Genomic DNA, 23,450 nt, shown 5'->3' with positions numbered 1-23,450 from the left:
AAGTAGACATAAGATACTTTACTTTTCCGCCTTTTCAGTAGTTCTGGTCAAAGATATTTTAGTTTGAGAAAACTGACTATTAGAAGGCTATTATAGATTTTAGTAGGAAGAGGCACAGGTAGAAATAGCATTCACTTTGAATTCAAACCTAGGTCCAGATACTCTTTAACTTGCTAGCTACATAATCCTGGACAGAGCATTTAACTACTTTGAGCCTCACTTACTTTTTTGTAGAGACTACTTACCTCATAATGTGGTTGTATTAGTGCGTTAATTTTCTCTGTATAAAACGCCTAGTCCCAGTACATAACACCAGGTTCCCAGTATGTGTTAGTTTCCTAATAACTCCCTTGTCTCCCATTAACATAATAACATCAGAGACCAAAGCCATTAAAATTTATTTAATAAATTATGGAATTATATTTATTATATCAGTGAATTAAGACTAAGAGGTTTACCTTCACATTTAGATTATAGCTATAGGAGGGGAGGGGGTTAGAATTGTGAAATGTTCCAAAAGACACAATGAGAATATTTAGGCCAAACTCTTTTATAAGAGAGGGAGAAAAAAAAAAATCTAAAAAACTGTATTGGTATAGTTTACTACAGACAGTTCTGAAAAATAGAAATCATAATTTAAAAATAAGCAGACTTCTTTCTTGGCTAATAGCTTAAACTTCTATGAATAGAGGACTAGGTCAGGTATCTACATATCCCTTCTAAATTTTGGGTCCCCTATCAATAGAAGAATTTTGATCTCTTAAATTATCTGTTGCTGCCTCTACTATGCAGCCGTTCTTCTATAAAAGTAGGTTAAATTCCTAATAGGCAGAGGAAAGGGCTCAGCTACAATTTGAAGTCTTTCTCAAAGTGGAGTCTCTTAAGGTGGGTGCTGGAATTCCCTTGTGTCACAACAGATTAAGGAAACAGTGTTGTCACTGCAGCGGCTCAGGTTCCTGCTGTGGTGTAGTTTCAACCCTTGGCCCAGGGACTTACACATGCCACAGGTGCAGCCTAAAAAAAGGGGGGGGTGTTAAATTAGATTCTAAGGATCTGCATTTTGATTATGTCTCCTGATTCTCTTTAAATCAATTCTTCAGTGATTGAGGATGCTGACTTAAGCACTTCACTTTGAACAATTTCACATGCTAACCTTCCTGATTAGGGTTTCCAGGAAAAAACTAGTAGATAATCTTTACAGGAATCTTGTGACATGGAGTCTTTTTTTTTTTTTCCTTTTTAGCATACCTGTTTTTCTTCAAGATACCACTAGGTGAGGCCTTGTTTATATATTTAGGTTTTTTTTTTTTTTTTTTTTTTTTTTTTTTTTTTTTTTGCCTTTTTGTCTTTTTAGGGCCACACCTACAGAGGTTCCCAGGCAACTTCAGATCCTTAACCCACTGAGTGAGGCCAGGGATGGAACCTGCATCCTCCAGATTCCTTAACTGCTGAGCCAGGACAGGAACTCCTATATCCTTATATTCTTAATTAAAGGGACTTTGGCAATAAAGGGCAACAAATTATCTGGGTTAAACTTAATGGTGAGCTTTGTGTACAGTCCCTGGTGAACTCTCTTTTTCAATCAGTCTGATGTAACAAAAAAGCTTGACCTTATTTTTGACAAAGTTGAAACTTTGTAGTACATAGTCAGGTCAAATTATTTGACCAAGTAGCACCAAAGAGCACCAACATTTGACCAAGTAGCACCAACATAAATGATCTCAATCTTAACAGGAAAATAAAAATCAGGATTTAAATTTTGAAGAAATAGTATTCACAATCAGACTCTCAAATGAAAATGAAATATCAGCCAGCCTAGAAAGTGTTGGGTAATTTTATTTACCAGTGCTTACAGTTCCATTTCTTTTTTTCTTTTTTTTTTCTTTTTTTTTTTTTTTTTGTCTTTTTGCCATTTCTTGGGCCGCTCCCGGGGCATATGGAGGTTCCCAGGCTAGGGGTCGAATCGGAGCTGTAGCCACCGGCCTACGCCAGAGCCACAGCAATTCAGGATCGGAGCCGTGTCTGCAACCTACACCACAGCTCACGGCAAGGGCAGGGACCGAACCCGCAACCTCATGGTTCCTAGTCGGATTCGTTAACCACTGCGCCACGACGGGAACTCCTACAGTTCCATTTCAACATAGAAATTTTCATGTATGTCGATGTACGTTATGATGAGCTGTTGAGGTAAAAGCTTTCAAAATATATTGCCATGGTAACTGGCTTTAAAAAGTCCATTTCTCCATTTCTTTTTTCAGTTGTTTGGCAGGGGTGGTAGAGAAACCATGGACCACTACATGCCAAGGGCATGCTCTGTTTCAGATACCAGTAGTCTCAAAGTAGGCTGTGTAAGTAGGTGAAATGATCTTGTGGATTATGAGACAAATATATTTAAAATTCTACTAATTTTTCATCTGTAAAAGCGGAATTAAGCTTAACTAATATTTAATAGGTGGACTGACACTGGTGCACAAGGTCATTCATAAATCAGGTATCATGTGATGAAACACAAAAGATCCTGAGGGGAAGAGTGTGAGTTTGTGGGGATACCACTGTTATGCTTTACTTTTACTGTATTATAGCACTGTCAATGAACTAAATTAATACCTCCATCACCTTTCAAAAAAGTGGAATTATCAATTTACATATTAGTATCAAGACCACACATTATAAGGTATATAACCAATCAGAATTAAGGTGAGAGGTTAAGAGCTTACTTACACCAGTCTTGGCTCTAATCACTGTGGTCTTGGATCTCCTAAGTCTTCTCTATTAGAAATAACACAGTATACTGATGCTTTTTTTGCAGTGATTAAGAAGAATAAGCATATTTTCCTCATTTTCAGTCAGAAGAAGCTACAATTTGAAGACTACTGGAATTCTGCTCCTTAACATCTCTAAAGAAAGTAAAGGTAGGCCTTACAGTCTCAAAACTTAAAAAATGAAAAGAGCAAAATTACTAACAAATGGCATAGAGTTTGTAGTGTTTTTCATCCATGCCTATTTGCAAAGTTTTAAGACTTTTAGTTTTTATTTGGGGGCAGGGATTTGTTTTGTTTTTTTACGGCTGCATCTGCAGCATATGGAAGTTCCCAGGTCAGGGACTGAATCTGAGCTGCAGCTGCAACCTACACCATAGCTGCAGCAATGCTGGATACTTTAACCTGCTGCACCAGCTGGGGATCAAACCCACACCTCTGCAGTGACCTGAACTGCTGCAGTAGGATCCTTTGTGTGTGTGTGTGAGCTTTTTAGGGCCACCCTTGTGGCATATGAAAGTTCTGAGGTTAGGAGTCGAATCAGCTGCAGCTGCTGGCCTGCACCACAGCCACAGCAATGCAGGATCCGAGTCATGTCTATGACTTACACCACAGCTCATGAAATGCTGGATCCATAACGCACTGAGCAGGGCCAGGGATCAAACCCATATTCTCATGGATACTAGTTGGGTTCTTAACCTGCTGAGCCACAATAGCAATTCCTGGAGTAGGATTTTTAACCCACTGTGCCATGGCAGGAACTCCAAAATTTTGCTAATTTTTATATTTGAAATAAAAAGTGTTCATCAAAAGCAAATAAATCAAGCATAAGTTATGGAATTAGTAATCATCTCAACTATTGGAGACATTTGTGAGACTATGAAATAATGCTAAACAATTCATGTCCAATCATATACTACATTATATATTTCAAATCAGTTAAATTGCTTTCTAATAGCTTATTTCTATAGACTAAATTGTGCTCCACCTTAAATTAAAAAAAATACATAGTTCTCCATATTTACCTGACACACAAACGTAATATTCATAATGTAAGTATGTAATGATCAAATTTCCTTGAAAGTCCAGCAAAGTAGGTTGTAAAACCCAGTAAGTCAAACCTGCTTTACTATCTGAATTCACTCAGTAGTACAGCCAAAAATAGTGAAGTTTGTTATGTTCTAAAAAGGTTCTAACCTTTAATTCTGTGTTCTCAATGAAATACTATTTTGCAAATTAGTCATCAGTGGTCTTTAATAGCAGTAAAAACTAATTTGTTAAGAATTCTATCAGAGCTTGAAGTATCATCCCATAGATTAGAAAATGTTAATAATCGGGCCAGGAAATTATAAATTGTTTTTTCCCTGGATTAGTTTTACATACTTCCTTATAGCTATTAATATTCCTAAGCCATATTGACAAATCATTTGTTGGAAAAAATTTCATTAACCACCTCTAAAAAAGTATTTCATCCCGCAAAAAGCCAGTTGTGAACAATCTTGAACTTCAGATAACAGGCTACCCAAGACTCTGCTTTTATAATAATAAAAATAATAGCTGTCACTTCTTGAACGTTTATTAAATGCTAAGCACTATGCTAAACCCTTCAGATACTCCATGTTCACTTTTACTATCTTTAACTCACAGGTAAGGAAAATGAGGCTCCAAGAATTAAAGTACATTTGGCTGAGCTAGCAGTTCAGATTCCAGTCCATGTTTGTAAATAATATGCTCTAGTGCTTTCTATTCACAGAAGCATCTGCCCCATGAATCACTCTCTGTTATTGTCTTCCACCTAAGGGAACACACTGAAGGGCTCAGAAAAATGTCCTGTCACATGAGGGGAATGATTGATTTTGTCTTAGTAACATATGACACTCATATTTTCCATATTTTTTTTTCTTTGTATAGCCTCACCTGCAGCATGTGAAAGTTCCTAGGCTAGGGGTTGACTCGGAGCAGCAGCTGCCAGCCTATGCTGCATCTTGCAAAAGTGCCAGATCCTTAATCCACTGAGTGACGCCAGAGATCAAACCTGCATCCTCACGGACACTGTGTCAGTTTCTTAATCCACTGAGCCACAACGGGAACTCCTCCATATGTTATTTTTATCATGGAACTCCCCTAGCTCTTTTTAAGCTAATGTAACCCACAGATCTGGCAACTGAAAGTTCACTAGTAAGATTAAAGTGTTACGTTGAAAATTGTGGCTTGGTTAAATGCCATCAGATCCTACCTTTGACAATCGTCCTATGATGATAAACAGAGCAAATTCAGTAGCAATTTACTTAGATCCAGATTGTATTTATGATTTAAATGATAAAAATAATTTCTTTAGGAGTTCCCTTGTGGCATAATGGGTTAAGAACTCAGCATTTTCACTGCAGCAGTTTGGGTCACTGCCGTGGCATTGGTTTTGTCCCTGGCCCAGGAACTTCCATATGCTGCACGCATGGCTAAAAATAATAATAATATAATACTAATAGTAATAATAATAATAATAATAATCCTTTACCAGAGTTCCTGTTGTGGTGCAGTGGTTAACGAATCCGACTAGGAACCATGAGGTTGCAGGTTCGATACCTGGCCTTGCTCAGTGGGTTAAGGATCCGGCGTTGCCATGAGCTGTGGTCTAGGTCAAAGATGTGACTGGGATCCTGCATTGCTGTGGCTCTGGCGTAGGCCAGATTAGACCCCTAGCCTGGGAACCTACATATGCCGTGGGAAATGGCTCTAGAAAAGACAAAAATAATAATAATAATAATCCTTTACCTTTTATTAGAGTAAAGAATATGTCTTATTTTTGTTTCTCCTCAGACTTTGTGTAAATTGACACTCAGAAAATATTTGCTAATTGAACTTTCATCCTTTCTTACCCACACCTTCTAAAATCTTCCCCAACTACTCCAATTCCCACAGCTTTCCTAACAGCCCTTATTTTTCAGTGCTTGAAGGAAAAAAATACTTCTTCCTCAGTTTTACAATGATAGGGAAAGAAAAAGGAGTAGGACTATTTTTTCTGTATTACTTTTCACTCAGGTTTCCCCACCACCTACCCACATTATTTAATTTTTTTGGTGCCTTATACTTTTTTCCCATAGTTCCATATGTTGCTTCTCCTTTCTAACAAGAATACAGTGTCTGTGTCTCCTTATTGTGTTTTATTTGCCCTACTTGTGGGCAGTGATTGAATAATGTCCCTGATCACAAAGTTTAAGAAAAGAATTAAATTTGGAGTTCCTGTCATGGCACAGCGATAACAAACCCAACTAGTATTCATGAGGATGTGGGTTCAATCTCTGGCCTCACTCAGTGGGTTAAGGATCTGGCATTGCCATGAGCTGTGGTATAGGCTCGGAGATGATCCCTAGCCTGGGAACTTCCATATGCCTCAGGTGCTGCCCTGAAAATACAAAAAAGAAAAAGAAAAAAAAGAATTAAATTTTCAGTATCCATCTCTATGAATTGAAAATATTCCAGTTCTGAGGTACTCTGAACACCTCAGAGAAAATGTCTAACACTATGGTTCTCTGTAAAGAACACAGTTCCCAGTCATACCTTTCCTCAGGTAATATTTGTTTGTTTGTGTTTTTTTGGTTTAGTTTTTGTTCTGCTTTTTTCAGGGCTATACCTATGGTATATGGAAGTTCCCAGGCTAGAGGTCAAATCAGAGCTGCAGCTGCCAGCCTATGCCACAGCCTCAGCAATGCGAAGTCCGAGCCAAGTCTGAAATCTACACCACAGCTTGCATCAATGCAGGATCCTTAACCCACGAGTGAGGCCAGGGATCAAACCCACATCCTCATGGATACTAGTTGGGTTTGTAACCTGCTGAGCCACAACAGGAACTTTCCTCAGAGTAATATTAATAAAATTAGTTCTTAGAATTTCTTTGACATATTTTGTTGCTAAAACCAGTCAAATGAGCAAGAAGCTTTCATAAGCTCTTGCTAATGTCAGATATGAAATGTACTGAACTCAGAGCATTTATAGGGGTTATAAAACCTATCCCAGTGCCACAGACCCAAAAGAAAGACATAAAGCACTCTTTGTGAATTGCTCCACTTTTTAAGGCCTATCTGGCATCTGAACAAGGTACATTTTGCAAAACACTAGGTTTTGCATGAAAATCAAGGTTCCCACAGTTGAAAGATCTCCCACTCATCAACATGCTACAGGCAGCTCAAGGTTTGGGAAAATGTCAAAAGGGCAAGTATTCACATAAATGGAACTCAGAGAAACAAACTGAACTTATCTTGGCACCAGCTGAGTGTATTTATTTTTCGAAAAATCGGAATTATCTATTGGGGTAGAGGAGGGAAAATTCACTAATGAAAGGGGATATGGGTCTTGTCCATATACAATAAAATGATATTTTTATTTTGGTAATTTTTTTTTTTTTTTTTTTTTTTTTGGTCTTTTTAGGGCTGTACCTGCAGCATATGGAAGTTCCCAGGCTAGGGGTCTAATCGGAGCTACAGCTGCTGGCCTGTGCCACAGCCACTGCAACACCAAAACCGAGGCTCGTCTGTGACCTACACCACAGCTCATGGCAACGCTGGATTCTTAACCCACTGAGCAAGGCCAGGGATTGAACCCACAACCTCATGGTTCCTAGTCAGATTCATTTCCACTGCACCATGACAGGAACTCCTGCTTTGGTAAAATTAATCTCAAAGATATTGGACCTAAACTATCTCTTATAGAAAACAAAATTTCACTAAATCTGCACCCTTATTCAAATTGTCATATATTTCAAAGTAATTGGTATCCTCTCTTCTTTCCCCCAAGAAACAGTTTCCTCTTTTCTCCTTTAACTCGTTTGTGGTTAATGAAGAGTTTGCTTTTATCTCCACAGTCCTCAGGCTGCGTAATGAGCCAAGAAATTCAAATGAGAATGAATGTAGGTTGTCCAGCAGCTCCTGGGCAGCCAGGGTGGTCCCTTGGGAAGAGTTTTCTTAGAGTTGGTCCACTAACTGAGTAAACAGAAACAATACCTTGTTCCCCTAAATCAAGACCCATATCCCCTTTCATTAGAGTCCTGCTGATAAACGTCCTGGGAGTGTAGAGACAGATAGAAAAAGTAACAATCATGGAAAAGTGTAAGCTAGCCAGCTAAAAATTTGGGTTGATATCATTTTCAGACTTTATCCATTCAATCATTTATCATATAATTCATTTATTTAATAGTTATCACTGAAACTGTAATTTATTTAATAGTTATCAGAGCCAAGGACTGATAGGTTCTAGGGATATGATGCTGATCAAAATAGATGAAGTCTTTGCCTTATTAGACCTTTATTCTATTGACAGCCAGTAAACAATTATAACTATATGTAACTATTATGAACTGAAGTGACCCTGCCCCAAATTTATGTTTGAAGCTCTAACACTCAATGTGACTGTATTTGGAGATAACATTTTAGGGAGAGAATTAATGTTAAATTAGGTTATAAGGGTGGGGCCCTAATCTGATAGGACTAGTGTTCTTATAAGAAGAGGAAGACCCCAGTGACCCCCACCCTTATCCTCTCCTTCCATGCTGGCACAGAGAAGAAAGAGGCCATGTGAGGGGACAGTGAGAAGGCAGTCTTCCACAAGCCAGGAAAAGAGATCTCACAAGATACCAATCCTGATTGCATCTTGACCTTGGATTTTTAGCCTCCAGAATTGTGAGAAAATTCATTTCTCTTATTTAAACCACCTAGTCTGGTATTTTGTTATGATTAATACAGTAACACAATGTTAGGTAATGAGAAGAATCATGAAGAAAATAAAGTATGGCAGAGTGATAGAGTGGAGAGCTATGTTGAATATGGCAACTAGGAAAGGCCCTTGGGGAAGACCATTCCAGGCTGAAGAATTCCTGGGGGGATTAGTTCTCTGACATGGGAACAAAGTGGAGGAGTGTGAGAAATAGCCAGAAAGCCTGTGTAGACCAAGCACATTAGGCACAAATGAAATGACAAAGAGAAAACTAGGGGCCAGATCATTAGGGCCATGCAGGCCCTGGCAAGGACTTCAGATTTTGTTCCAAGTGGGATGCAAAGCCACTGGAAGCTTTTAAGCAGGAGAGTGACAACTATGACTTACTTTAAAAGGGTCACAATCACACAGGAAGGAAACTGTGGAAGAGAAAGACTAGAAGGTCGGAGAATGGTCATGAGACTGGTTTAACAGTCCAAGTGCAAGTGGGGTCATGGGCTAGAAGAGATGGGAATGGAAGAGGCGAGAAATAGTTGGAGTCAGAGTTATATATTCAAGGTAATTCAGGAATGCTTAGTAGATCAGGTGTGGTATGTATGCAAGAGAAAGAATCCGGGGCACCTAACTAAGCTATGCTCCTGGTCATTGCAGTGCTGTTTATTAAGACGATAAAACAGCAGGAGGCACAAATTTGGTGGGGAGTGGGTTTGAATTAAGAGTTTGGTTTTGGGGAGTTCCTGTCGTGGTGCAGCGGAAATGAATCCAACTAGGAACCAGAGGTTGTGGGTTTGATCCCTGGCCTCACTCAGTGGGTTAAGGATCCGGCATTGCCATGAGCTGTGGTCTAGGTTGCAGACACGGCTTGGGTCCTGCATTGCTGTGGCTGTGGCGCAGGCCAGCAGCTACAGCTCCCATTGGACCCCTAGCCTGGGAACCTCCATATGCCGCACATGCAGCCCTAAAAAGAAAAAAGAAAAAAAAAAAAAAAAAAGAGTTTGGTTTTGGGAGTTTTCTGGTGGCCTAGTGGGTTAAGGATCAGGCATCATCACTGCTGTGGTGTGGGTTCGATTCCCTGGCCTGGGAACTTCTGCATGCCTCAGGCACAGCCAAAAAACCAAAAAGTTCAGTTTTGTACATGTTAAAATTTGAGACATCTATTAGACATCTAAGTGGAGATGTTGACGAGACAATTGGAGAGACCAGCATGGAATTCAGGGCTTGGTTTGGATTAGAGAAACAAAATTGAGAGTCTTTATCATTTAAGTTGTATTAAAAGACTGATTATCATATCACGTCCAACACCTACTTCTTCTCAATTTACAAATCCATATTTAGGGGTGGGAGAAGAAGTATCAAAAATGACTCCTGCTGGCTTCAAGCCCTCACTTCAAGAAGACTTCACACATGAGCCAGTGTTGCTGCCTGGTACATACACAGAAGCACATTCCCCAGTCAGCAGCCTGGGCAGAGTCCTCCCTCTGGTAGTGCTTGGCTGCTTTGCCTGTGGTTCTAAGTTTGGTCTAGGCCTGCCCTCTCTAAGGCCTGGATCCCTGGAAAAGGAGAGCCTCCCCCCCGCTGCCCCACCACTGCTTCCCTACCTCTCTTTTCACCATTCCACAGACCTGCTGTTTTTACTGACAGGGCTTTTCTTCAACTCCAGTAGGAAGGCAGTGAAGAAAATCTCTTATCAGACCATAGACCTCCTTCGGTAATGGAGAAAAAAAAAACAATTTAAGTTGTTTAATGTAACATTTCAACCAATTTCCTAGTCTGACTCTGTTTTCCCCGTTACTTTTTATAAGATGTGTTTGTTGGTGATAAACTTTATAACTTCATCCTTAGGGTACAGAATATAAAGTTGAGATTTTTGACTGAACTAGAAGAGTAATGAACATGACTGAGAAATAGAGAAGTGGATCAGAGTTCCCATTGTGGCTCAGCAGTAACAAACCCAACTAGTATCAACAAGGATGCAGGTTTGATCCCTGGCCTCACTCAGTGGATTAAGGATTTTGTATTGCCGTGAGCTGTGGCGTAGGTTGCAGACGTGGCTCAGATCCCACATTGCTGTGGCTGTGGCAATGTCTGTTCCCGGCAGCTATAGCTCCAATTCAACCCCTAGACTGGAAATTTCCATATGCTGTAGGTGTGGCCCTAAAAAGCCAAAAAAAAAAAAAATTAGAGTAGTCAAACTTTTCATCTCTTCTGGAGGAGAAGAGGCATGTTTTTAAAGTAAATGAAATAAGTCATATTATTGCTGTTGGTATTCTTTAAAAGTAGGGCTAAAGGAGTGGTTATGAGTACCAAAAAGATGGACCATTGTGGACAGAGTGGATTGGAACTCAGTATCTGTTCCAAACTTCCTTTTAGTTTACCTTTTTAGTGTAACTACACTTTCCAGATTCTTAGATGCTAGAATTTTAAGTGCAAAGTGGAGAGTTCCCTGGTGGCCCAGTGGTTAAGCTTCAGGTGTTGTCACTGCTATGGCACAGGTTCAGTTCTTGGCCTGAGAACTTCCATGTGGCCAATAAATAATTAAATAAATAAATAAATACAAATTTGGTTCTGCCAACTAAACGCCCTGTGCCAGTTTTTTTTCTGCAGCAGTGCTTTGATGTTCAGCACTTACCTTGGAGGCAGTTGGCAGTATGATTCTTAAAACCAAAGCCTGACTAGAATTCTGTATCTTTTTACAGATGCATTTCATTTTAAAGACGTTTTTGAAATGTTTAGTCAGGACTTTTACCGCTGTGTGATAAACTTAGTTTAGTAAATAATTAACCTTTGGAGCTAATTATTCTTGGTTATTCTGAGAATAAATGCTACAAAATGTGGTCAAACAAGTTATTTCATCTTTTGAGGAAAAGAACTCTCTCTGAGTTTCACCACCGCTATTTTCTGATAGTTTTTAAATGATTGGGCAGGAGAGTAAAAGTATTGCAGTTTGCTGCTCAGAAATGTTAGGGTTTTCAATATTTTTATTTTCCAAACATTAGTTTAAAAGAACATTAAAAGCATCAGAAATACAAATCTGGCCTAATGGTTAACATCAGAACAATTATAAAATGTTTAAATACATCATGTATTTTGCATCACAGTAAAGCATCAAGAGAACTAATGAAAATACCCTGCTAATTAGTCATATTCAATTGAATTCTCATTACTTTTATAAAAGTTCTCATTTTAGCCCTTATGGAGAAGTTATATATGTCTATCTCTATCTCCAGATATCTAGATAGAGGTATAGATAGACATATGTAACTTAGAAGAGACAAATTATATATATATATATCTATCTCTATAGCTGTATCTACATATACCATCATAAAGATATAGCAATATAGAGATAGAGGAAGGCTAAGAATCTAGCCCACTATATATTTCATGCAAGTTAAATCAGTAACATCTTGATGAGCATAAAGAGACTGAATACCTCATATGCACATGCTTAGTTTTCTTTATGCTATGATTTTTAGCTCCCAAAGGTGGGTCAAATCATCTCAAACTGAAGGTCACACAGGAAACCTGTCATTTTTAGTTTTACAAGTAGAAAATTTTAAAAAACATCTTGTATTGAGTCACATTTGAAATGCCTGCCAAAAAAGAGATTCATACCTTAAAAAGTGTGAAAGAGCTTCCCAATTAATGTTATTACTTATAAAGCTGTCTGGCTTATTGAAATAAATAGAAGGCTCTGAATTTAGACAAAAGTTTAGTTCCTAATTTGACACAATTCTTCAAACAATCTTGTGGGAAAGGATATTAGATTTCTTAATTCTTTGTTAAAAACATGTAATATGTGAACCTACCTCATGGAAGTATCAATAAATGAAAACTGTGTTACATTAAAAATATAAAAACAACTGAAATTAGGTCATAGTGACTTCAAAAAGGGCATTCAGTTACCAAAAAAAAGGAGATGTGCATTTTTTCTTCCATTATAAAATTTATTAGCAAAACTAAAGGACAAAAGGGAGAGGAGGAAGGGAGGGAGTCCTAAAAGGTGGATTTAAAAACAAAATTATATCCCTATCTTATTCTTAAACCTCAGAAATAGAAATGATTGATTAATACTGGAAGGTAAGAGTTGTTAGATGAGGCTGAGCAGAGGGCTAGCTAAGTATCAGCTGTCTTCTCCATGCCTCTCATGTCCTCTGTATTTGGGAACAACATGGGAAAGCATACTATTAAGTGAACACCTTTCATCCAAATGGATGAAATGCCTTCCAATCGGCACGAACAGCTCTTGAATATAATAATTTATAAAGATGGGTTTTGTATCTTGATGCTCATCTAGTCTAGAAGTTACAGTTCCAAAATTGTATTTAGTTCAAATGCTAACTGTACAATGAAAACATTTTTACATAAAAATATAAGTTTACAGTTGTTACGCTAGGAATCACAGAGTGTGTAATAAAATTAGTTTTAAGTATAGAAATACTTAATCTATTTTACCTTATTGCCCACTTTCTGTTTAAGATTCATGGGAGAGAAATAACACAATTAGTTTGAAAGTAGATCATCTTAAGAACTTTTCTATTGTAGTGATATATAAACAAAGACCTCCCCCCAAAAAAATTCTAAATACTTCCTTAGAAGCTCTCAGGCTGTTAACAAACCATTCTCACACAGAAGGGAAGCATACATCGAAACACCCTCTATCTCATTCTTATGCTGTCTTAGGCAACAGATAATCATCTAACACACACAACCGTCTAGCCTGCCTCTCACACCACAGCACCCTGATGGGATGACCACAGTTAGCGCCTACTCTCCCAGGAAGAGTATTCCTCTACTACAGATACAGTCTTCGCTAGTTTCTTGGGTAAGATCATTCTGAAATAGAATATTTCATTTTTAGCAAGCAAAAAGATTTATTTTTTAACAGAACTATATAGCTACTCAACTGACAAAAAATAATGTCTATAATAAGAATTCTTAAACCTCAGAAATAGAAATGATTGATTAATACTGGAAGGTAAGAGTTGTTAGATGAGGCTGAGCAGAGGGCTAGCTAAATATCAGCTGTCTTCTCCATGCCTCTCATGTCTTCTGTATTTGGGAACAACATGGGAAAGCATACTTCCTTAATAAGAAGGAATAATAATTGTAATACTCTATTTGTAGTTGACTGTCTTATGAAAAGAAAGTACCTAATGCCTGTGTATTTTTGGTAAGGATAGTTACAGATAATACATTTCTGATTCCTGCTTTAACAATATATAATTTATTTCAGTAAACCTGCTATCAAAAAAAGTATGCTGATCCCCATTTTAACACGTCAAAGAATCAAAATTTATAATTCAATGAAAATAATGCCTCAGTAAAGATGATACCTTCACATTCTTTAAAAAATCCAGGAGTTCCCATCATGGCTCAACGGAAACAAACCTGACTGGCATCATGAGGATGCAGGTTTGATCCCCTGGCCTCGCTCAGTGGGTTAAGGATCTAGTGTTGCCATGAGTAGTGATGTAGGTCACAGAAGTGGCTTGGACCTGGCGTTGCTGTGGCTGTGGTGTAGGCCAGCAGCTACAGCTCTGATTTGACCCCTAGCCTGGGAACCTCCATATGCCGTGGGTGTGGCCCTAAAAAGACCAAAAAAAAAAAAACCCCAAAAACAAAAAAAACAAAATCCAGCTCATATTTACTCCAGACACCCATAGATAGCATTGACTCAAATGATCATAATCACTTCGTTCCCTACTTTAGTAGAGTAGCATGATCATTTCTTGGCATCTGTTTAAAAGTTTAGTTCAAAAGGTTGGAGCACAGGTCAGGGTAAAAAAAATCTAATAAACATTTATACCAACTCTTAAAGTGTCAAGAAACCACAGAGCAAGTCAAAAGATGCTAATACTTGAGACAAAAGAAAATCCTAAGTGTCAACTGTCTAGGTCTTTAAGTTTTGATGTACCACTGCTCTCACAAAATTTTTTAAAAATCAGTGAGTATCAGAAACAAAAACAGTTTACATAAGATTCTCCAGCCTCCACAACTCTAAACGGAGGGGACTGGAATCTGCTTGGCTGAAGTGCTGTCATATTCTTGCATTAGATCGTTAGTGGTGTGATAATGCATGGCAATGTATGAAGTGGCAAATCCGAAAGAGTTTACTGGCTGTAAGTTGTGTGGGATGCTCTCTTCCTGGGACGGGCTACTGTTATAGATACTGTAGTACGGTTCAATCCGAGTGTTGATGGGGGTGGAGCTGCTCTGACCATAGTGTTGCTGTCCAGCAGACATCCTGGGACTGACCACGCTTTCCTTGGAATGACTTGGGCCACAAGCCTGGTCCACAAATTTCTTCTGGGGCTTTGGGGACAACATATAGGCAGAGTTTGTTTCATGATGGGAGGATTTGTTTCTGTTGACTTCGAGATTCCCTTTTCCCATGGCTCGAAGTCGAGTCTTCTGTTTGCAGCAGAAAAAACTTAGGCCTATGTATTGGAGGCACCAGAGCACTTTCCTTCTTAGCCCTGCGCTGTTCCGAGAATATATAAAAGGGTTTAATCCTGACTTGAAAAATATAAGGGTAAAACCAAACAGTTCAAACTGGTAAAGGATGAAGCTCCCGTTGCTGGACAGAACCACCTGCACCAAGGAAATCCCCAGTGGAAGACAGCACACCAGGACGGATAGCACAATGATCACACAGGTGACCACCGCTTTGGAGTCCTTCGCTGTGGAGAGATTGACAGCAGACACCAGCTGGAGCCGGCTGGCCACAGGGGTGGGCAGCTGGTTGGGGCTCTTGGTGTATCCATGAGTCTGGACGTGCTGCAGTTTGTTATAATTCTGGTTCCTATACAGGGCCGGCATGGTACACTGAATGGGATCTCCACCTCCCTTCCCGGAGGCCCCCATGAAAGGCTGTGGTCTGGAAGCATCCACTGTGATGACTGGAGGACACTTTCTGACGTGAGCGTTTTTCCGCAGGGTCTGAGCAATCATGATGTAAGACACAGAGACCACGGCAACACAAAAGGTGAAGTCGACCACGTAGAGAGACAGGATGGCTTTCCCTTCTCTGGCAATCAGACTGGACATGGGAAGGCAGAGGTGAGACTTGCTGGTTTTCAGGGTGGCCAAGGTGGCGAGGGTAAAGCTGGTGGCCCAGAGGAGCAAAGTGAGGAGCAGGGTACACGGAAAGGAGGCTGTGCGGTTTGGCTGCTTCCCCAATACCATGCGGAGCCGGTGCAGGGCGATCACCGCCACCGTCTTGAGAGACATGATGATGAAGCCTGAACTGGTGAGATGGAAGGTGAAACAGAAAGCATCTGGTATGCCACTGGCCGAGCTGAAGAACAACACGAAGGTGAACATGGGGGCCGTCACACAACAAATGAAAAGGTCGCAGAAGGACAGGTTCAGGATCATGAAATCAAAGTTGGTTCTGAATTTCCTAAAGGCTGGATCAAAGAAGGACAAGAAGACAATGAAGTTGCCGTAAGAGCCCAGGCAGAAGATGATTGCAAGTAAAAAGGTGCAGGTCACCAAGGTGGCCGTGTGGATGAGGTCCTGGAGGTCCCCCTGGAGAACAGTGCTGTTTCCTCCCTGGGAGCGAGGCACGTGTAGCAAAGTGGTGTTGGAAGCATCCTGAAGGTGGTCCGTTGAGTTCATCTTCAGAGAGAGATGACTCTTCCTTTTGTGGGAAGGGACTCAGGACCTCAACTCACAGATGAGCAATATCTGACAAAAGAGGCCCAAGGCAGAAAAGCCTGTGCACAAAAATGCATATCCAGAAACAGAGAGGAATTAATGGACAATGCAGCGTGATCTCAATGTATTTTATAAAAGCACTAGAATTTTTTACCCAGTGCCTAGAAAGCCCAACACAGAAAATACACAGACACCTCAAAATACATTCATCCAGGGAGTTCTCCTTGTGGCTCAGCAGGTTATGAACCTGACTAGTATCCAGGAAGATGCGGGTTTGATCCCTGGCCTCACTCAGTGGGTCAGGGATCTGATCCTGCCATGCGATGTAGTGTGGGTCACAGATGCAGCTCAGATCTGGCATTGCTGTGGCTGTAGCTCTGATTTAACTCCTAGCCTGAGAACCTCCATATGCTTCAGTGAAGCCCTAAAAAGCAAACAAAAATAAAAACAAACAAAAAAGCACTAGCCTTCACCCCTTGAGATTGCGACTGAAGGGTGGGGGTGCAGATGTTTCTGATGTACCATGTACCATAAGAAACTGTAGTGCAGACAGTGGAGACACAGGATATAACCTTTCCAACCAAAGAGCTTACAATCTGGTTGGATATCGACCTAACTATACTTATAGCCTATTGAAGTAAAAAGATGACAGCAGGGTGCTGTGGAAGGAAGGGGGGCGGGGAACATAATCCAGCTCGGGGTGGAGGCTGAGAGAGGCTGAGGAGGAGCTAGCCTGATGAAAGGTGAGGGGCAGGGCCTGGGACTGACAGGTTGGGGAGGGGAGGAGGTCTTTGCAACAGAAGGACTGATGCAAGAAACAGCATGTGCTTGACACATAAGCAAGAGGGCATGGCTGAGGTATACTGTGGCCCTTTGCGTAACCCCCACAAGTCACTAACAAATCCACTCTGTAAACTCTCTATAAATGTGAGTTATCATCATCCCAGCAGGAATATCCCCATGAAGCAGGAGGCCCACACCCATTCATGCTTTCATTCACCCAGTTTACCTCTATCATGTGCATATTCTGCACCAGCTTTACACTAGGTATTATGGGTGCGAAGATGAGTAAGACACAGCTTCTACTCTTGAAGAATGACTTCTTTTTCTTCTTGCTCCTTTGTAAACTTTTTTTTCCCCCATTTTGCAATGAGATTTAAAGTACCCTCACACAATCTTCTGTTGTTCCAAATCCCAAAGCCCTGTGTGGCCTGGTGCCCACTCTGTTCCCAAAGATGCTTCCAGTGGTACAGCCTAAGTTGTTCCTTGGAGACTGGTGCAATGATTTTGGCAACCAAAAAGAATTTGCTTTCATCCAGCATTTTAGTAATAACCAGTGGTATTGGGAAGGTCCAGGGGTAATATTCAGAATATTTAACCATTAGCTCCAGCAGGGTCCCAGAGGCCTCCTTGCTGTACCAGGGGTTAAAACCTTTAGTGACTGAATGATAGGGTGCAGAGGAAGGGGCCTGGTCAGTGAGAGATTACTGGGGGCTCCAAGCAGGAGCTATAGACCACCCAGTACAGGAGCCTCTCAGCATTCAATAACAGGGACAGCTGTGCCAGTGAGTGTCAAACTTCAGTCCTGGGGAGATCCACAAAACAAAGATAACCTCTTCTACATTCTCAGTGGCCAAATAGTGCAATTATGATAATATGATGAATTTCTCCACTGGGAAGGATTTTTTTTCCTTAGAAAAGTTGTGAGAGAAAAATTAAATCCTGACTTTTTGTTTCTTGATTATTAGAACTAAAAGTAACAGTTTTTCTCTTAAACTGTATGCCTGTTTCTGAACCTTTTTTAATATCTATGTGGTAAAAAAAAAGAAACTTTTTTAAAATATTAAATTGTTAATTGAAGGACTGGGGTTAACTGATGAAAAAAGAAATAGAAGAGAAATTCCAATTTGTGGAAGCAGGAAGACCAGAAAGTTGGTACTAATGTTTATAGCAAACTCCCCTGACTCTGAAGGGTTTCCTCTTTGGAAGTAAACAGGGATGAAGAGGGAAGCAGGAATTTGGTTTGGGAAATTTAGAAGGATAAAGAGTCTGGAATTAGGATGCTAAAAGAAATATTGAGTAAGTGGGTGATGATAAAGAAGCGGGTGATGGAAGTTATGAAGATCCCAGGCTGGGAGCTATTTGGGAGTGGAGTTGTCAATGGGAAAATGACATGATGAGGCACCAACATTAGTCAAGGATAAGAGGCAGGAGGAAAAAAAGATTTGGAGGAGTTGAGGGGTGACTTTCACTTTCTGTCCAATTATATACTTTTTTCTAATAAATTTACATTTTCAATAGATTAAAGGAGAATTCTGGGTCAGGAATATAATAAGTAGTAGTAGTAGTATGTTGACTTTACTGAGTGCTTGTGATGTGCCAGGCACTATTTCTCAATGCTCCACACTATACACATATTGAATCCTCACAACAACCCTGAAATAGTACAATTTATCTCTATTTACAGATGAGGAATCTGAGTCAGAGAGAGGGCACCTGTCTTAAAGGGGTAGAGCATGGATTTGCACCTAAGCAATTACTGTCTAAGGCCTACACTCCACCACCAAGCTAAACAGAAGAGCAAAACAGGCAGTGAGCCCCAGGTTAGAAGACAGAGCAGCTACAATTTATTGTGTTTATTACATGCCAGGCACTTCCATTAGCAGCTTCACATAGGTTATCAAACTTCATTTCATTCTCATTATAATCCTATGAAGTATTGCAATCCCTTCCCAACTCAAAATTCCTGGAGCCCAGAATGTGAATACAGACATAAATATACATACTTCTGTGCATCTCCATGACAAGGTTGAAAAATTATGGTTCTGTAACTAAAAATCACTCTTATTTGGAGTAATTAGGGAAAAAATGAAATCAGAGACTGGGAACAGAAAAAGAAGGAAAAAGAAAACAAGGTTTTGGCAGAGAAACTTTAGACGCAATTAGGAAATGAAGGGAAAGTGAATCCAGGTCTCAGTACTAACTTCTGAGACTTTAAGAAAGAGGAGTCTGAGATGACGATTTGGGACAAAGCTATGATGGCACAACTATAAAACTCTGTTATTTGGAGAGGGGGAAGATGAATCCTTATTTGCTACTTACTCCTAAATACTAAATAAAGGTTACCAACATTATTTTTCACTGCAAGCACACAAGCTGCTCTTTATCTCTGGGACCTAAATATGTTCTGGAAGATGTGATTAAAAGTAATAAAATCAGAAAAATTTTAAGTTGGAACACTAGTCTTAAGAAGACACACTGGGCACAATGAGATGGAATGAATTTGTATCATATGCATTACAACTAAGGAGGAGAGATCCTAAGGTAACTAATAAGCGGGAAATAGTGAAATTTATTGTATAATGATTTTTCATAAGAATGTGTGAAGCGCCTCTGATAATCTAGTGTGCTGTGTTAATATTTTAGTACATATTAAAATATTTTATATCAGCTTTTACAAGTCAACTCATGACCTGAATTCTTCCAGCTTTTTTTTTTTCTTTCTCATAAAGGCTTCAATTACTTGAGCGCAGGCATTTTCCGAGTATAACCCTCACAAGACAACAAGGCTCCGTACTATTATTATTATTATTCCCACTATATTTGTGTTGATGGGGAAATCCTCAGGGAAGTTAGATGACTTGTCCAAGGTCACTAAGATTCAAGCCAGATTCTCTGATTTCAAAAGCCAAGCTCTTCCCAGATGAGCGACCTTTTGAAGCCTGGTGCAACTGACAGGGTCGGGAAGGGTGAATGGATGGGGGAGGGGGAGGCTGTGGAGCTCCCGCAGTCTGAGAATGGAGTGGGAGACTGCTAGGAGGGATGTCGCCCCCGGCCAGGGGCTGGTAATGGGTAGTGGCTCCCCGGGCTGGGGAAAGAGTATGGTATGGAGGGCCTAGGCCGGTCCAAGGAAGCTTGTAAGAGATTAGAGAGTCGGTGAGGTGAGCAGGGCTCAGCCAGCGGAGGAGGGTTCCGCGGGCCGGGCAGAGCCCAGGAGAGGGCAGCGCGGGGGGCCAGATGGTTTCCCCGCAGGCCGCGCCAGGAGCGCAGGTGCGCGACAGCCAGGCCTGGACCCGCGCAGCCGCCTCCCTCGCTCCCCCGCCGGCTTCCCTGGGCCTGACCCTCCCGGTCCCTGCAGGTCGTCCTCCTCCAGGGGCCCGCGGCCTCTCACCTGCCAGGTGGCCGCAGCGCCGCCCCTCCTCCTCCATCTCGCAGCCCCGACACCAGCTCCGCCCGCCGCACGAGATGATGCAGGGCTAGAGGCATCATCGCCATCGCCGCCGCCTCCGCGCATCCCGGGAGTCGCGGCGAGCCGGGGGCGCGGAGGCGCAGTCACGGAGACGACGAGGGCGCCGCCCCCTCTGCCGGACACTGGGGCTCGGCGCCCCGCCTGCTTCCCGCGCCCTCGCCGGCCTCCTGGTGCCCAGGGCCCCGCAGCTCCTGAAGCCCCGACCTCGGTTTCCTGCAGCGCGTGAGGTCTCCGGCGCGCCGTTTGTCGCTCGGGAAGTGGGGGTTCCCCAAGGCTGGCAAGAGCTGACATACAGAGGAAGAGCGGGAGCGGGGTGGGTGGGTGGAAAGGCGGGCAAAAGTGGGGTACCGATGGCACACAGCAACCCACGGGGAGGCCTTGGCCGTAGAGGAGACTCCAGACAGGGCAGGTCTTAGCGGGGGTCTGGCCCTTCTGAAGGGCTGGCCCGCCGCCCACTTCATCCCATCCCCCCTGCTTCCAAGCTCCCCTTCTCTAGGCTGCAGCTAATAGTTTTTCTCCTAGATTAAACTGGCGGCGGCGTCCAGTTTGGTACTTTGAGACACGGTTTGCAAATCAAGTCACCGTAGCAGAATTTAAGACAAACCAACTTTAACTGAATGTAACATGAAATAAATACATTTTTTTTTCCTTCTCTCAACTCTCAGAAGGTATTAATGAATTTACTGAGGGAACTCAGCAAGGGGAATTAACTACTAGGAAACAAATGCAAAACAAAACAAAACAAAAAAAACAGAACAACAAAAAACAAACCTGCCCACACAAGTGAAATAACCAAGCCAAAAAATCATGTGCTTTATTTAATGCTGTGTTGAATGTAAATCATCTTGAAAAACAGTGGTGCAATGTATGTAGCTAAGTTTAGTAAGCAAGAACACAAAACAAAAAACTACCAACCTCTCATTCTGAAGTCCACACTATGTCAAAAGTAAGGAACTCATGAAGTAGGTTTAATTTTAGTCTCAAGAGTTATCAAGTAGCATTCCTAAGTATGTTTGCTATTCTGGGTACAAAAGAAAGCCGGTTAAACTCTTTACTCCTTTAGTGTCCCAACCTAAGTAACTTGGATCTTATTGATTTTCTAACCTTCTCAGAGGGTACCACTCAGAAACAGGAATTTCTATTTAAATGTCCTTTCCTTCACCTAGTGCCAGAAAACCAGAAAAGTCCATTCAAGGAAGTACTTAGCGAGAATACTGCTACTGAAATTGTGGCTAATTACCTTTAAAAAATTATTTTTGTTTCTTAGCTTATCATTTGAAACAGAACTGTTTGGTACCAACAAGTAGCAAAGAATTTGATTTAAGCATATAACTTATTTTGCCCAGTTCCCTCCCAGCTTTCATCAAGAAAAAATCAAAGAGAGCTGGGTAATTTAGGAAATAGATATTCAGTCTGAGAGTTTAGAATTTAGAAATAACTTCCAGAAAAATTTCCTATTCCCACAAAATACTCCATTCCCCAACGCTAACAATGCAGCAATTGTAAACTATGTTGTAGGTAATGGTGACTTCAGGAGCTAGAAATAATCAACTGAAAAAGACCACTAGTATTTCAAATGGAGTTACCATTCAGCATGGAAATAAACCAAAAGTTTGTTAATTCCCTCTCCATATGAATTAGCTATTGCATAAATGGCTATTGCCAGTTCATTTCTAGGCATATGACAGGAGGCGATTACAACAGGTTTAGGCTGGAATGCCCCTAGCAGAGTTACACCAATGGGAGAAATTATCTTATACTGAAAAAAAACATTGACAAGCTGTAAAGGATTCTAGAGATCTAGAAGAGGAAAGCTGGAACCACCAAAGTTCCAGAACTAGTTAGTACAATCGATAAGGCTAAAGCTACTATAATTATGTCTACAAGATGCACCAGCAGTGTGTCAAATTGCAGACACTGGTTTGGTAGTCAAAAACTGGAAAGTCTACAAATAAACTAGCAGGACTGACCATAAATATATTAAGATATGAATAGGCTATCACTGTGCAGGAATGCCAGCATGCTAATACACACTACCACTGACAATGCAAATCCACATGTGCACTTTGAGGAAGAGACCTCAGAGTCATTAAAATGTTTAGATTTTTGACCTAAAAATCTCACTTTGGAATTTATCCTAAGGAAATACTTGAATTAAAAGAAAGTTTTACACATGAAGGAACACGAAAATATTCCTTGCAGTGTGTTTCAAAGTAGAGAAAACTAATGGCGGGATACTCAAAACAGTTACATTAACAAGACAAATGGCCTTTGGCCACAAAAATAACTAAGACTACGTAGAATTAATTTTCCCCATAAGACAAAATTCCTCTTTCTTCCTGATGACATTACTCATCATTTACATTAAGAGATAGGTAGGTAAATTTTCCTCCCAAATTTTGAAACACAATTTGCAAAGTTTTTTTTTTTTTTTTGGTCTTTTTAGGGTCGCACCTGAAACATATGAAAGTTCCCAGGCTAGGGGTCTAATTGGAGCTACAGCTGCTGGCCTGCACCACAGCCACAGCCACCATCAGATCTGAGCCATGTCTGCAACCTACACTACAGCTCATGGCAACAACAAATCCTTAACCCACTGAGCAATGTCAGGGATGGAATCCATGTCCTCATGAATTCTAGTCCCGTTATTGCTGAGCCACCACGGGAACTCCCAAGTTTTTCTTTTTTAAAGGCTCCATTCAGAAATTGAAGATTGTTTACCAACATTGAAGATACAGGTTTTCTCCTCCCCCCACTTCCCACCACTCACAAGCATGCCCTCCAAACCTGCCTTGGCTCTGTCTTCCAAGCCCAATCAGCAGTGACTTATTTCAACATGAGTCTACCTTCAAATACCATCCCGTAATCCCTTATCATTTGCCTTCCCTTAACACTATTCCTGCTCTGTCCTTCTCCATTCTTTTGAACGCAAGACGCATTTAAAAATTTAGGCAACAGTTACCATTTATCCCTTTCCCCTCCCTCCTCCCTTTTTGAGGCTGTTGGTAGAAAACTTAGAGAATTAAACAATTTACAATTTAACCAGACCGAGGGTTATCAAAAGAACAAGCAAC

At 40.8% G+C, this 23,450-nt stretch overlaps 1 protein-coding gene across 3 annotated transcripts; it reads right to left on the bottom strand.

Moving 5' to 3' along the window:
- GPR75 (G protein-coupled receptor 75) lies at window positions 11,403-20,505 on the bottom strand. Of its 3 annotated transcripts, none has more exons than XM_021085682.1 (3): window positions 20,299-20,447; window positions 16,152-16,186; window positions 11,403-15,983 (listed from the first exon to the last, which is right to left on the bottom strand). In XM_021085682.1, the coding sequence occupies exons 1-3, from the start codon at window positions 20,333-20,335 to the stop codon at window positions 14,466-14,468; spliced, it is 1,590 nt and encodes a 529-aa protein (XP_020941341.1). In that variant the 5' UTR covers window positions 20,336-20,447; the 3' UTR covers window positions 11,403-14,465. The 3 variants fall into 3 exon arrangements, 2 of the variants coding, with proteins under 2 accessions (XP_020941341.1, NP_001191974.1); XR_002342143.1 differs by having other exon boundaries at window positions 11,426-12,511; window positions 13,410-16,186; window positions 20,299-20,505; NM_001205045.1 differs by having other exon boundaries at window positions 14,243-16,186; window positions 20,299-20,505.

Source organism: Sus scrofa, chromosome 3 (assembly GCF_000003025.6).
Source record: "Sus scrofa isolate TJ Tabasco breed Duroc chromosome 3, Sscrofa11.1, whole genome shotgun sequence".
Taxonomy (NCBI): Eukaryota; Metazoa; Chordata; class Mammalia; order Artiodactyla; family Suidae; genus Sus; species Sus scrofa.
The sequence above is the reverse complement of the archived record's forward strand: the minus strand, read 5'-3'. Positions and strand labels throughout refer to the sequence as shown.

What these genes read in the sequence shown, in the direction of transcription:
- GPR75 (NM_001205045.1), bottom strand. Translation starts at nt 16,088, where the DNA reads ATGAACTCAACGGACCACCTTCAGGATGCTTCCAACACCACTTTGCTA.